The sequence below is a fragment of the Hippocampus comes genome, unplaced genomic scaffold, assembly GCF_001891065.2.
Source record: "Hippocampus comes isolate QL1 unplaced genomic scaffold, H_comes_QL1_v1.1 scaffold110, whole genome shotgun sequence".
NCBI lineage: Eukaryota > Metazoa > Chordata > Actinopteri > Syngnathiformes > Syngnathidae > Hippocampus > Hippocampus comes.
The window spans coordinates 1,147,210-1,161,580 of record NW_017805498.1 but is presented as its reverse complement, the minus strand read 5'-3'; the positions used below and the strand labels follow the sequence as shown (position 1 = coordinate 1,161,580).

The 14,371-nt window shown below is 41.7% G+C and overlaps 1 protein-coding gene across 2 annotated transcripts in view; it reads left to right on the top strand.

The window, feature by feature from the left end:
- The first annotated feature begins 10,632 nt into the window (after positions 1–10,632).
- spon1b (spondin 1b) overlaps positions 10,633–14,371 on the top strand; it is an 89,842-nt gene continuing 86,103 nt past the window's right edge. The window contains exon 1 of one of the 2 annotated variants that reach the window (XM_019876922.1): positions 10,633–11,123. In XM_019876922.1, the coding sequence (XP_019732481.1) occupies positions 10,904–11,123 (220 nt within the window). In that variant the 5' untranslated portion in view covers positions 10,633–10,903. The remainder of the gene's footprint in view (positions 11,124–14,371) is intronic. The other variant, XM_019876921.1, reaches the window with a different exon arrangement.

Below are 14,371 nucleotides of genomic sequence, written 5' to 3'. Positions count from 1 at the left end.
TTAAGTGAATAAAGTTAAAATCATTCACAATTACAGTAAAACGCACGCCAATAAAAACTCACTTACACGTCGTCGTTTCGAATCTGATGATCGAAAAACGCGTAGTGAAAATGTGTCTCGGTGTCGTCGTTCCGTAGCATCAGGTGGGCGTTGCGTTTATTTCAGCTCCCGTCTCAATCCGGGTTACGGGTAGTGGAATTTCCGCTTACGTAAATTCCGGTCATATGTAATATCGTAGTCAAAATGTTAATGCTATATATATATATATATAATATGGCTCTCACTGAAATACATTTCCAAATATTTTGCTTTTATGGCTCTCTGTCAAAAAGGTTCCTGACCCCTGACATATTTCCTGTTTTATTCTCTCTCTCTCTTTTGCTCTCTCTCTCTCACACACACACACACACACACACACACACACACACACACACACACACACACACACACACACACACATCAGTAAGTACTTTTCGAAAATAAACACTTTTTTGTTTCTTTACTTTATTTGCCTTTTATTTAACCTACAAATGTGTCAGATCATTTTGCCTGACCCTGCTTGCACACACACACAAAACACAAACCCTTTTAAAAAAAATAGAATATCATAGAAAAGTTTAATTATTTCCAGAATTTCATGCAAAAAGTTACATGTACATAGATTTCGATTCAGGGCCCACAATTTAAACAATTTCAAGTGTTTATTTGTTTATTTTTGCATCATTTGGATTTCCAGCTCATAAAATCCCCAAAAAGAGGAATTCGAGCAAATAGAACGCTGTGGAAAAATTACCCCAAATTTTACGAGGCATGAATGTTTTAAGATGAGTGTCACAGGTGTCATTAAGCCTGATCTCATCAGAAACATGTGTGTGTGTGTGTGTGTGTGTGTGTGTGTGTGTGTGTGTGTGTGTGTGTGTGTGTGCGTGTGAAAACTATGGAGCACTTATGGAAGCAGATAGTTTGTCCTTGATGTTTTATTTCTGGAGAAAGCAGGTCGTTCAAAGGTACTGTCTTTCAGGTGGATTTAGAAATATGATAAGACAGGAAGCAAAAAATTGATGACTTTGCTTTGGGATGACACTAGACAATTTCAAACTGCAAAGCTATTGAAAACACTATAAGCCTGTGAGGCCTTGAGCTTTTATAGAGCTAATAAAGCATGACAAGTAGGTGGCCCCAGAAAGGCTGACATCACTTCAGCATCTAAATAGGCACACACAAACTTGTGTGCAAAAGTGGAATTTTATTGGCATTGTGATGACAATCCAAAGCAGTGATTAAACCAATGCAGTGAAATGTGGCCTTCTGAGTTCACAAGGAACAAGATTATTGTGTTGCATTGTGTTTTCTATTTTTAATGTTTGCATTGCAATTTTCCGCAATGTCTGCTTTGTTGCAATTCAGTGTAGCCAATATGCAGTGACCATGTGTGTGTGTGTGTGTGTGTGTGTGTGTGTGTGTGTGTGTGTGTGTGTGTGTGTGTTTTGTCCCTGGTCATTTAATTTAGGGAGGGCATCCAAATAGGTGCTGGCTTTTCAATCCGTAAATGGTGAAAGATTTTTTTTTTCTGTCATGTGTCTCCAGACTTATCAGTCTCGATTCTCGATTTCATTCGAACCACCAATCCCCCCCCCCTCCGCCCCCAACTGGCATATTCTGTCCATGTCAAATTTTCCATTATGTTTCCAAGCTTCTCCAGCCCCTTTTGCCTCTGTGCTCAGGGTGTGGTCTTGTCTGTATCTCTCCTCATTGCAAATTCATCTCACCTGCATCGGTGTAGAAGCTCACGACACCTGGCTCCTCACCAAGAGTCTCTCATACTATTGACTTACCGTAACTGCTGTGGCAGCTACTCTTTTGGCAAGCCTGTTTAGTCAGTGCCCAATTTATTCCGTTGTTAGGACTCCTGGCAGCGTTCTACTCTTTGCGTCTTGTCTCCACATGACACTTAAGTCTGCTTTCCGCACAGCTGAGCTGTCAACGTGATACTCTGTGCGCTACGTTTTACATCTGGTGACCAGATTTGTACCTTTTGTTCAAATTAAGAACAGCAACACGAACATGAATCATTAGAAGAGAATCGAAGGCACATGCATTGTGGAGGAAACTGAATCCCAAAGGCCACAAGAATGGAAGTGATACACAGGTTAGCATTGTGCTATCTTAGTTCTTGGTCAGCCAGACAATGAAACCAGACAGAACATGACTTTGCATTACCTTTTTCAGCCTCAAGTATCCCACTGGTTGTGTCTTGGCTAAACATCTTGAATGTTAAATGTGAAAAACTTACTTGCAGATTAAATTGCAAGTTCAGTTTTTGTTTCATAAATGGGCCTATTGAAATTTTTTTTCTAATCTGTTTTGTTGAAGGGAACAGGAAAACAATTGACATTTGCATTCAGGAAAGGAAAATATGGAACAAATGACAAAATTAAATAAACATAAAACCAAACCCATTACTGCAACCACCCGACCTCCTGTTCTCCTGAAGGTACAGGTTGTTGTCAAAAGTGTCAAAATGGAAATCAGAAATAACAGAGTGCATTTCATAATGGAGACATCGCTTTGTCAGTGGCGGACAAGGGGCAACCAAATCTTATTTGATTGCGACTCACAGTTTCTTAAAGCAAATGTGATCTTTTTGAGGTGGAGAGTCTTAAACTGTTCACTGAGCCACAACCTAAAAATGAGACAATTCCTCAGATTAATAGAGCGGGCATTAACTTCAGTAAGGCTTTTTCCACAGATCATATCAGGGATGTTCGTACCCATTTCATCTTCCCACACAGTTTTGCTTGAGTATTGTGTTTGTCGGGGAAGGTGGGTTGATAGCCATCAGGAAGTCATAATAACGTGACAGCTTTCGATCAAAGTGCGTCTTAATCTGAAAGTCAGTTGAGACTGTCAGGAGTCAGGTTGTATCAATGAAAACTAGGTTGCTGCTCATTAATTTTAATATTAAAGCTAAAACTTAAAACTTTGGTATCCCCTATTGTGATCTCAGACCCCCACTAAAAGAGGCTTTTGACATAGGACAAAACAATTATGTGAGGAGCAGACAATTAGCTGGTGGAGCACAAAATGTTCTCCTGTTGCTTCTCGAAATGTCAACTCAATTAATGTCTTCCATGGTTGACACTTGGCTATTACTATTTCAAAGCTGCCTTAAAAAGAAGCCCACATTCTCATTAGGGTGGCCAGCTGGGTGATTCTTTCTTTCTTTCTTTCACTTCTTGTTGATTTAGCTGATTCCAACCCATCCCTTTTCTATATGTCTTGTCCTCATTAGAGTTGCGGGTGAACTGAAGCCCATTCTAGCAGACTTTGAGTGAGAGGAGGGGGTACGCTCTGGATGCGTCACCAGTCAATTTCAGGATCTACCTCCTTGTCTGAAAATCAGATGCCGCAGACAAGTGCAAATTAAACTTTTGGCTTTTACCACGCTTGTGTCATTTTCTGCTCTCGGCTGTCACTCAGTCTTCCTTCCCCCTCCTTAAATCTGGATTATTTTATTTTTAGTCTATTTCTCATCTAACTCTCAGGAGTACTACAATACTGCCCCACACTGCAGTGCTTGTTAAACTTGAGTGACAGTGAACTTTTTGTGTTGCGCACCAGGGCCGCATGTAAGTGTGCTCTTTCATGTTCTACCCAGTTTGTCACAAATCATTCATTATGTTGGACGAGTATGATTGCAAGCTGTGTACACTCACCTTCCTTGGAAATATATTTTCCTAATTTGTCAATGTATAAGTTTTTACATGACCTTTAAATCTGTGCTCCAGTGAGGATAGATGAGTATGGAGAAATAGATAAAGTGCCTTTACTGAGAGACTTTATGTTCTCAGTGGCCAGTTCAAAAGGCAAAAGTCTTTGGCTTTGCATTGTATTGTGTTTCAGTCTCTATTATCCATCCATCCATCCATCCATCCATCCATCCATCCATTTACTTACGCTTATCTGGGGTTGGGTCGCAGGGGCAAGAGCTTTAGTAGGCCAGTTCTTCCAGCTCTTCACAGGGGATCCCAAGGCATTCCCAGGCCAGCTGGGCGACACAGTCTCTCCAGCGTGTCCTGGGTCGTCCCCGGGGCCTCCTGCAGTGGAACAGACCAGGAACACCTCACCAGGGAGGCGTCCAGGATGCTCGGGCATCCTAATCAGATGCCCGAGCCACCTCATCTGGCTCCTCTCGACGTGAAAGTGAAGCGGCTCGACTCTGAACCCGTCTCGGATGACCAAGCTTCTCACCTTATCTCGAATAGAGAGCCCGGACACCCTACGGAGAAAGCTCACTTTGGCCACTTGTATCCTGGATCTCGTTCTTTTGGGCACGACCCATGGCTCGTGATTTTCGGTGACGGTTGGAACATAGATCGAGCGGAAAATTGAGAGTTTTGCCTTTGGGCTCAGCTGCTTCTTCACCATGACAGACTGATATACAGTCTCCATCACAGCAGACACTGCACTGATCTGCCTGACGATCTCTTTCTCCATCCTACCCTCACTCGTGAACAAGACACCAACATAGTTAAACTGCTCCACTTGGGATCAGATCCCATCACCTACCCGGAGAGGGCACGCCCTTGTTTTCCGACTGAGGACCATTGTTTCAGATTTGGAAGTGCTGATTTTCATCTCACACTCGGCTGCGAACTGCCCTGGTTAAAGTTGGAGAGCCCTGCCTGAAGAAGACAACAGCACCACATCATCTGCAAAAAGCAGAATTGCAATACAGACGCTCCCCAGGTAACGAACGAGATACGTTCTGAAGGATTGTTCGCTGGCTGAATTCGTACCTAAGTTGCTTCAGTGCTATATTTTGTATGGAATTTATGTTTAAGGCTTATATAAGTATGTTTAAGGCTTATATAAGTGTAATAAAATGAAGTTTAACATACTTTTGGAAGATGTACTCGAAGGCTTAAGGAGATGATGGAGGGGGAGAGTTCCGTCTCGAACTTCTTCATGGGGACAAGCGTTTCCTCCTCCTCCTCCTCCTCTCACAGTGCCTCACGTCGGTATTAGCGGCGGAAAGAAGTACTACAGTACTTGGAAAAAGGCGCGCAATACAAAATCTGACTGACAGCATCTCTGTCCGAGAACATCTTTCGACATACCTGTACCCGCAAAAATGTTCGTATGTACCGTTGTTCACAACACGAAAGTTCGTAAAGCGGGGAGCGCCTGTACTGAGGCCACCACTGTGCCTCCAAATTCTGTCCAAAAAGGTTAAGAACAGAACAGGATCGGTGACAAAGGGCAGCCTTGGTGGAGTCCAACCCTCAATGGAAACGATTCTGACTGACTGCAAGCAATGCAAACCAAACTCTGACATCGGTGGTATAGGGATCGAACAGCCCGTATCAAGGCGTTCGGTACCCCATACCCGAGAAGCACCCCCCACAGAACTCCATGAGGGACACGGTCGAACCCCTTCTCCAAATCCACAAAGCACATGTAGACTGGTTGGGCAAGCTCCCATGTACCCTTGAGGACCTTCCAAAGGGTGTAGAGCTGGTCCACTGTTCCACGGCTGGCACAAAAACCACACTGCTCCTCCTGAATCTGATACTATATTTCCAAACACACCCTCCTCTCCAGCACCCCTGAATTGACCTTACCAGGGAGGCTGTGGAGTGTGATCCCTCTGCAGTCGGAACACACCCTTTGGTCCTCCTTAGTTAAAAAAAAGGGACCACCACCCTGGCCTGCCAATCCCGAGGCACTCTCCCCGATGACCATGCGATGTTGCGTGTCAGAGGTGCAACAAGAAGCGCGTCAACCAGGACAGCCCCACAACATCCAGAGCCTTGAGGAACTCCGGACAGATTGTTTTTCCTCCTACATCAGCCACATGTGTCAATTAACATTTTTACCTTCTTTCTATGAGGAGAATATAAATTTGCAAAGTACAGCTCAGGTTGTTTTTTTTAATGTGCCACATACATTGAGCGGATTGTGTGAGAGCAGTTCGCGATTGGGCATGCGTGCAGTTTATAGAGGAAAATTGCTGAGGGCTATGCTCAGTTGTTGTCGTTAAGATAGTGCAAAGCAAGTTAAGAATGCATTCAACTGAACCATAATGATTGCTTGTTTTCACATTTTAAGATGTAGTGTTTGAATAATACAGTAAAAATAGTGACCCACTGACCACACGATCCAGTTTAAAAACATTTTTATAGTAGGTTATCTACTGTCTCTCTCTTACACCTTTTATCCCTGACTTATGAACTGCCATTCATTTTGGAAAGGAAAAGAAAACAGTGATCGCCAAGCATAACCATTCATATTGAGTTCGCTGGATCCAATTTTAGGAAGCAGTTTTCATTTTGGGGGGAAAAAGCAATTCATTACTTACAATATCAACAAGTCAAGATGTTGTGAGAATTAGGAATGCAGTAGTCCATTGGAGGATATAGCGTAATTTTCATTTCCTTTAATAGAACCCTTTGGCTCATGCTTCCAGGATCTGTGTTTTATTACCCTCATGAAATTGTTACTTAAACTGTCAGGTTGACAAAAAACAAACAAACTTGGTGTGAGTATAGCTCCAAGACTCAAAGTTGGAGAGTGCGTATCTGGCGTTGAATGGCTCTAATAAAATAGTCACCTAATAAGCCACCCTCATGATCATGCATTTTGAGTGATGGCGGAATTGCTGCTTACCGTGTCACACAGTGTTGATGCTTTTCCTCTTACCACACCAAATGTTACAGATTGTCCACATTTTGTTTAAGAATTTCTGAATTCCAAATCGTTTGGGCCGTAATGCTGATTGTTGCGGATTTTTAAAAGAAATCCAATGTCCGGCATTATCGCCAGTACGGTGCTGTGTCGGGATACTAAAACACTGGATTATTTTTAAATGAAAATCGTTTACTATATTTTAATCCCACTTGAAATATAAAGCATAAAGTTGGAAAAAGATGATAAGGAAAAAGTTGAGAAGTAAAGTAAAACTTCGGATGCGCATTCTTTGGGACATCTTTCGCCATAGCTCCTTGCAAGCTACGGCTGGCTAGCTCACGTTGCTAAACATGATTGAGAGTTGCAAGTTCGCTTTGCGTCCGGCGTCAACACAGCACACGTCCAAGATCTCTAACCTGCTACATAGGGTAGGAAACAAATTAGTGCGTCACAACATACGTCAGCCGACACAACGGGCCTATAAAGATAAAGTATCTTAATACAGTATAATAAATATTTTGACAAGCACAAGATAGGATAACCTTTATTAGACCCAAAGGTGGAAATTGGCATAGTTTCATCAGTAATTGTGGATACAAGACATGGAAAAAATGGATGCAGAAGAAGACATTTGGAGTACAAGAATTACATTGCACTAATTAGAAACCAAAATTTTGCCCATGCTTAAACTATCTTATCCAAACTATTGAGGAAAGTTACATTTTGACTTTTGAGATCTGAATCATATGATTTAATAGACTTCCTTTGTTTACTACAGTTGAAAATAGATTCAGTAAGCCATAGAAACATCCATAGAAACATATATTTTTGATGATGGCACACTGAAATCTCCTAAACTTTGATTCAGGCTGCAACTGCGTGCACCATTTCACAATGAAAAAAACTGAAGCCATAATTTATAACAATTATGATTAGAGCGTAATTATTTTATTGTGCATTTGAACAGTATGTTTAATTTTTTTTTTTTATCCTATTACTGTATGTGATCCACTGCGATAACCGTCATGCAGTACTTTCTTGACAAAATGAAGAAAATATGGAAATTCTGACAAATTGTTAGGGAAGTCAAGTTATGTAGGTTGGCAACTCAACACTAACGATAAAATCTGCTCCTAAATTCTAACACGACTGAACTATGTATCTGGTATAACTCAGTCAACATTTCCTGATTCGTAGTTTGTTCATTACCATTTTTTTTTTAACGCATGCTACCTTTTCTTCAAATAATGTCCAACAATAACAGCCATTTTGCCTTATTTACTGTATTTTATTCATACGACGTTACATTTGTACATTAACTGTTTTACTGAAAGGAGGCTTCCAGATTATTTTCTGTTGAAAATGTCAATGTAATATCAATTATCATTCATTTATTTATTTTTTTTAATGCCGGGGATGACTGGAATTATTGAATCAGCACATCACTGTTATATTCTGTCTGGGTTTAGCAAGCTTTCCAATGATGTCAGTCTTTTAGAAATAGGATAAAGATTAGGAAATTTATGGAAATTGGAAAACGGGATTCACATGTAAAGTCTCGACCCCCACTGACTTCGCATTGAGACGTTGGCCAAAATGGGGTTCATTTTCACTGATTTTAAATAAAATTAACTTTCTTAATATTTGTCACAGGAAAACAACTATTCTTGTGCACAGGGGCAGGTTTGATCTCTTGAAATGTGAAGAGCCCAAGGCAAACGTCACTTGAAACAAACAAAAGCAAATGTGTTAAATACTCTTCCACCATGCCACCTTTTGAACCAATTGTGTTCAGCTATCCTACAATCAATCTCACTCCATTTGTTCAGGAAAAGAACAAATTTGTTCATTTTACATTATTAACTGTCATACAAGTTTGATTAAGTTAACCGCAAATCTACATGATGAATGACGTCTTGTACCAGCACCATCAATTTTGAAATAAAACAACATTTCGGGCAATCCAATTTAAAGGTTCCATTGCATTTCAAAGGTTGTTCCTGAATCTAACTTCGGCTTTGACTGAAAGGACGCTGAATTACTGAGTCCGCACCTCAGTCAAGAGGGTAAGCAGCAGACCTTTGTCATGAATCCGTTTATTGCGCAAGGGTTCTTCCAGATGGGCTTCATCACACAGAGAGAGGCATGTGAAAACTGTTTACTTGAATAATCTCCAGTTCCGTAGACCAGAACTCGTCTCGATTACTTAAACCTGTGTTTAGACACATAAGTGTGCAGAACAAAAGTCCAAAGTACAAGAAAAATAAGAACACTTAGTGACGGTTATTTCTTTTTCTTTTTTTTTTTACATACTGTATTGCTGAGGACCCTAAAAGTAATTCAGTTAGAGTTTAGCACGCTTTTTTTATTCCTCTGAATAGAAGATTTGCCTCATGTCAAAAAGGAACAAAACAGTGAAAAATGGATCCTTCAAATAAACTAGCTGCAGCGCACCTCAAGGTCCACAGCAAAGATAAGAGGTGAAATCCTGCATTTCCATAATTCCCTTTGACTTTTGTAGTTTACTGCATTATAAAACTTGGCACTGTGATGCACCACACACAGTACAAAATAGATCCTGAGAATCTTAAGGCACGGAGATCCTCTTGCACCACCTGTTGGTATGAGTGCATGATTACCTCAAATCAATTTGGAATTGTCACAGCCTAGAAGTGATTTCACACACATGTATATTTAATTTTATACATTCATCCATCCATTATCCTCACAAGAGTCACGGAAACAGTGGCACCTATCCTAGCTGACTTTAGGGAGTAGGCAGGGTACAAGTAGACAAATAACCATTCACACTGACAATCACACATAGGGAGAAGAGAGCGTGAACACTTAACCTACCATGCATAGTTTTGGAATGTGGGAAGAAATCGGAGTACCCAGAGAAAACCCACACAGGCACGGGGAGAATGTGCAAACTCCACAGAGGAAGATCGGCCGGCGCTGGATTCGAACCCATGACCTCTGCACTGTGAGGCAGACGTGCTAACCAGTTGACGACCGTACCGCCCAATTTATATATACATACACACTGTATATATAAACGTGTCTCTATAAGTGCATACCATATGATGTGTGATATTTGTAAGGTTCAATTTAAGCAATGCAATTCTTCAATTTATTTTTAAATTAAAATTAGTAGTATTGTAATCTCTTATAACGTTTACATTTTTCATTAAGATGCGACAAAACTGTTTCATCCTTTTTTTTTTTTAATCAAAAGAGTGATGTCTTGTAATATTAGACTTGTTACATTTTTATATTGAATTTTAAAACAGTATTCTGCTGTCTTTGAACATTTGAATGTTTATTTAAAAAAATAATATTGTGGTCTCTTATAATTTATAGATTTTTTAATGAGAGTGAGTTTAATTTCATTATTGGAATATGTGATCGGGGGCGGCCCGGTAGTCCAGTGGTTAGCACGTCGACTTCACAGTGCAGAGGTACCGGGTTCAATTTCAGCTCCAGCCTCCCTGTGTGGAGTTTGCATGTTCTCCCTTGGCCTGCGTGGGTTTCCTCCCACATTTCAAAAACATGCATGGCAGGCTGATTGAACACACTAAATTGTCCCTAGGTGTGAGTGTGGGCGTGGATGGTTGTTCGTCTCTGTGCGCCCTGTGATTGGCTGGCAACCGGTTCAGGGTGTCCCCTGCCTACTGCCCGGAGACGGCTGGGATGGGCTCCAGCACTCCCCACGACCCTAGTGAGGATAAAGCGGTTCGGAAAATGAATGAATGAATATGTGACAAAAATATCGTCCAGCAGACAGCAATTGGCCCCCGGGCAGGATTTTGGATACTCGGGAGTTCACAAGAAGTGTCTGAGAACAGCTGCAATAGCATCGCGTGTGTGTTAGGAGGGAGGAGACTCGCGCCGAGCCAAGGAGACAGGGGGTGTGCGCTCCCTCATTGTCAGTTATTGGCGCCCCCCTCTCCTTCCAGACACCTTTCCCTGATCCGGGATCAGCAGCAGCTCTTCTCTCTTTCTCTCTCACACACACACACTCACACTTCCTCACCAAAGCGCACTTCCAGTCCACATGGAGCCATCCCATCCTCTTCACCTTCACTGCTGACTGACGCGCTGCTGTGGCGCTGCGTGGAAGTTTCTGTCCAAAAAAGGGGCTTCACGACTTTTTCTTTGACTTGATCAAAAACGGTCACTGTGTAGTCCCCTTCGGGCTGCAGGCATCGACATGGCAATGTTTTGGTTGCTTTTGCAGTATTATGTGCTGTCGAGTTTTGTGTGCAACGCGATCGCGTTCGTGGAGGAACCGTCCGGAGGTAGAGCGGACGGGTACTGCGGGCGGATTCTAAGAGCACAGACCCAGGGGACCCGACGGGATGGGCACCATGAGTTCCGCCTCAGAGTGGAAGGCGACCCGGAAGCCTACCAGCCCGGCAGCACCTATAGAGGTAAAACGGTGCGCGTTTTCTCCCACTATTTGTGACGATCAAGTTCAAAGAAGTAGAAGGAACTGACATAAGTGTGCATTATTTTTGTAACTATCGAGGAAAACAATGCACATGCTCGCATGATCTAATAATGCATGGTGATGTTCTCATTTTTAAATGATTTTTTTCATGTTTTATAAACACATTCTTGTCTTGTATGTTCATTATTAAGGCTTGCCATTTTTTCACATAAGACAAGAATAGCTTACTGTTCAACAGCATCGCTTTTGGGGGCTGGTTGTAAACACGACTGCCTCTGTGTGAAGTTTAATGCACGTTCTCTCATCATGATTGGTTGGGGTTTTCCAGGTATTCCTCTCACGTTCCAAAAAACGTTAATTGAAAACTCTAGTTTGCCCATAAGTGTGATTGTGAATATGAGTGTTAATGGTTATTTGTCTACGTGTGCTCTGGGATTGGCTGGTGACCAGATCAGGGTGTACCCCTCCCCTCGCCCAGAGTCAGCTGGCATGTAGGCAACAACTCATCCGCAACCCTAACAAGTCGAACAAGCTGTCCAGAAAATAAGTGGAAGCTTGTGGATTTAAAAAGAATATTAAATTAAAGCCACCAGTGAACTCTAGTTTATACCGTTCTTACTTTGTGCCCTGTATTCAGTCAGAAGCTGTGAAGATGTTTCATCACAGTAGTTTTCTCAAAGTAATAGTGCACATTGAGCAGCAATTTAAAATTGCATGAATAATCCCATTTTAGACTTCTGTTGTTTACTTTACCGTTGCATGATTTTAAACATTGCCTTCACATGCGTATGTGGGTTAAATATACAGTAAACCCCCCTCCATCCCGGGTAATGGGCTCACGGTTACCCTATTTCGCTTTTTTTTTTTTTTGGTGCAACTCATAACTATTTTATACTTCCGCCTGTTTCTTATGGATGTCATTCCACTGTGTATTTGTTTACTGTCAACACTTTCAGGTATCTGTACATTGTTACACTGGTTGCACAACATATATGTTCTATGCATTAGTCTTGCTGTCTCAATACAGTATGTGCTTAAATGTGTTTGTATTATATTGTGCTTTAAATGCTATAAAATCATGCCTAGTGTCTATTTAAATAGGTTACTTCTCTATCGTGGGGGGGTGGGGGGGGGTGGAATGAAACCCCCCACAATAGAAGGGGGGGATTATTGTATACAGTCTTATAATTGATGCCAGATTCTTCCACTCATTCAAAGCCATCAAACTCTTGTTGGCAGAGTTGTCTACTGAATGTTCTGAACGCTGACCTATATTCACTTCCTCACCTCTTCCTGACAACAAGTGGATGTACACACACAAATGTGCACACAACAGATCAGTCAAACGTCTGGCTCCAATTATGCTGACTCAGTGGATTCAACCTTCAAAACATCCTGCTCCAAGATGTCTTTAATACTTAGCAGTTAGTCAGCACAGATCCAGGATTTTTACTTTCTCAGGGAGAAAGGGGGCCATGACTGATAGATTGGGGAGCTGAGAAAATAATTTATTCACATCTTTTACAATATCATTTAAAATGCTGGGGTGGCACGTCCGCCTCACATTGCAGCGTGCAAGGTTGGATTCCGGCTCCGGCCTTCCTGTGTGGAGTTTGCATGTTCTCCCCGTACCTGTGTGGGTTTTCCTCGGAAACTCTGGCTTCTTCCCACATTCCAAAAACATGCACAGCAGGTTAATGGAACACTCTAAGTTGCCCCTAGATGTGATTTTGAGTGTGGATGGCTGTTCGTCTTTGTGTGCCCTGTAATTGACTGGCAACCAGTTTAGGGTGTACCCCACCTACTGCCCGAAGACAGCTGGGATAGGCTCTGGCACACCCGCGATCCTTGTGAGGATAAGCAGATTAGAAAATGAATGGATGGATGGATGAATGAATTAAAATGGTGGAGGGCCTTAACTGGTGCTACATGGATTTTTGATGTTGCTACAGCCCTGGTGCTGCACTGTCCTTGGTAATTAGCACAAAGCGGACCTGAACAAAACTGGATCAGGGGTATCAAACTCATTTTAGTTCAGGGACTATATGAAGGAAGATCTATTACCAAGTGGGCCGAACCGGTAAAATCATGATATATCACTTAAAATAATTGGTGTCAGTATTATGCAGATTTTCGCCATTTGCAGAAGCCATCCTGGTCTATAATCCATGTGAACTGTAAATATATTGTAATGTTTTAAAAATATTTAAAAACATTATTTTCTTTCCATTCTTTCAGAAAATATATATTTTGTATTGTACACACAATAAAATGAACCAAAATCAATCAATATATAAATTCAAGAAAACACAAATAACCAGTGGCAGGAAAAAAATCCCAATCAAAATATGTGGTTGTTCAATTTACGAATAGGGTGAAATGCAAATCTTTACATTGAATACAATAGGGCTTCAAGTAATATTTAGGAATAGCTACCATTTAATTCGAATTTTGGCAACACAAGTTTGTCATCCTGTTCTTGAGTTACCGTTGAATTCAACTGTGGTGACTTTGTCTGAACACTGGGTGGCACCTACCTAATGACAGACATGATTGTCTTTGACAGAAGAGTAAGAAAACTCATGAAGAAGAAATAATGACATCATGTTAAATACTGTTGCGCTGTGTGCTAATATGTTAAAAAGTCAAAAAAAATACATACCGTATTGGCCCGAATATAAGATTGTCACGTTGCATACAAGGCAGGAAACAAGAACTGCTTCGTATGCAAACAGAGCGAACGAGAATAAGTGGATCCCCGAAGCAGCAGACACTGACAAGGCCTTCGTCTCAAAAAATAATATTTATTACAAACGAAAACACCGTCTAATGGAAAACAGAAAACGCTGGTCAAAACGAGAACCAGGGAAATAATGTAACGAGAAAAAACAAAGCGCTTGCAAAGAACGGCAAGGAAAAGGATAAGATAATGTACTAGCTCAAATATGCGTTTCTAAATAATCCCGATGGGATGAAGAAAGTGTAGCGAACAATAATCGAGTACGAGTAAGGTTAACGAGCATGGGTAATAGCAGTGGCACGGCAAGCAATACTCCGGCAATGAGTCGACAGCCGGAGCGCCTAGATAAAGCAGGTGTAATCACAGACAAATGGGCAGCAGGTGTGCAGGCGGCAGAGTGAACGCCTGCCACCTGCTGTCTAATACGGAACATGACAGTACCCCCCCCTCAACGGACGCCTCCCGGCGGCCTACCCGGTTTGGACGGG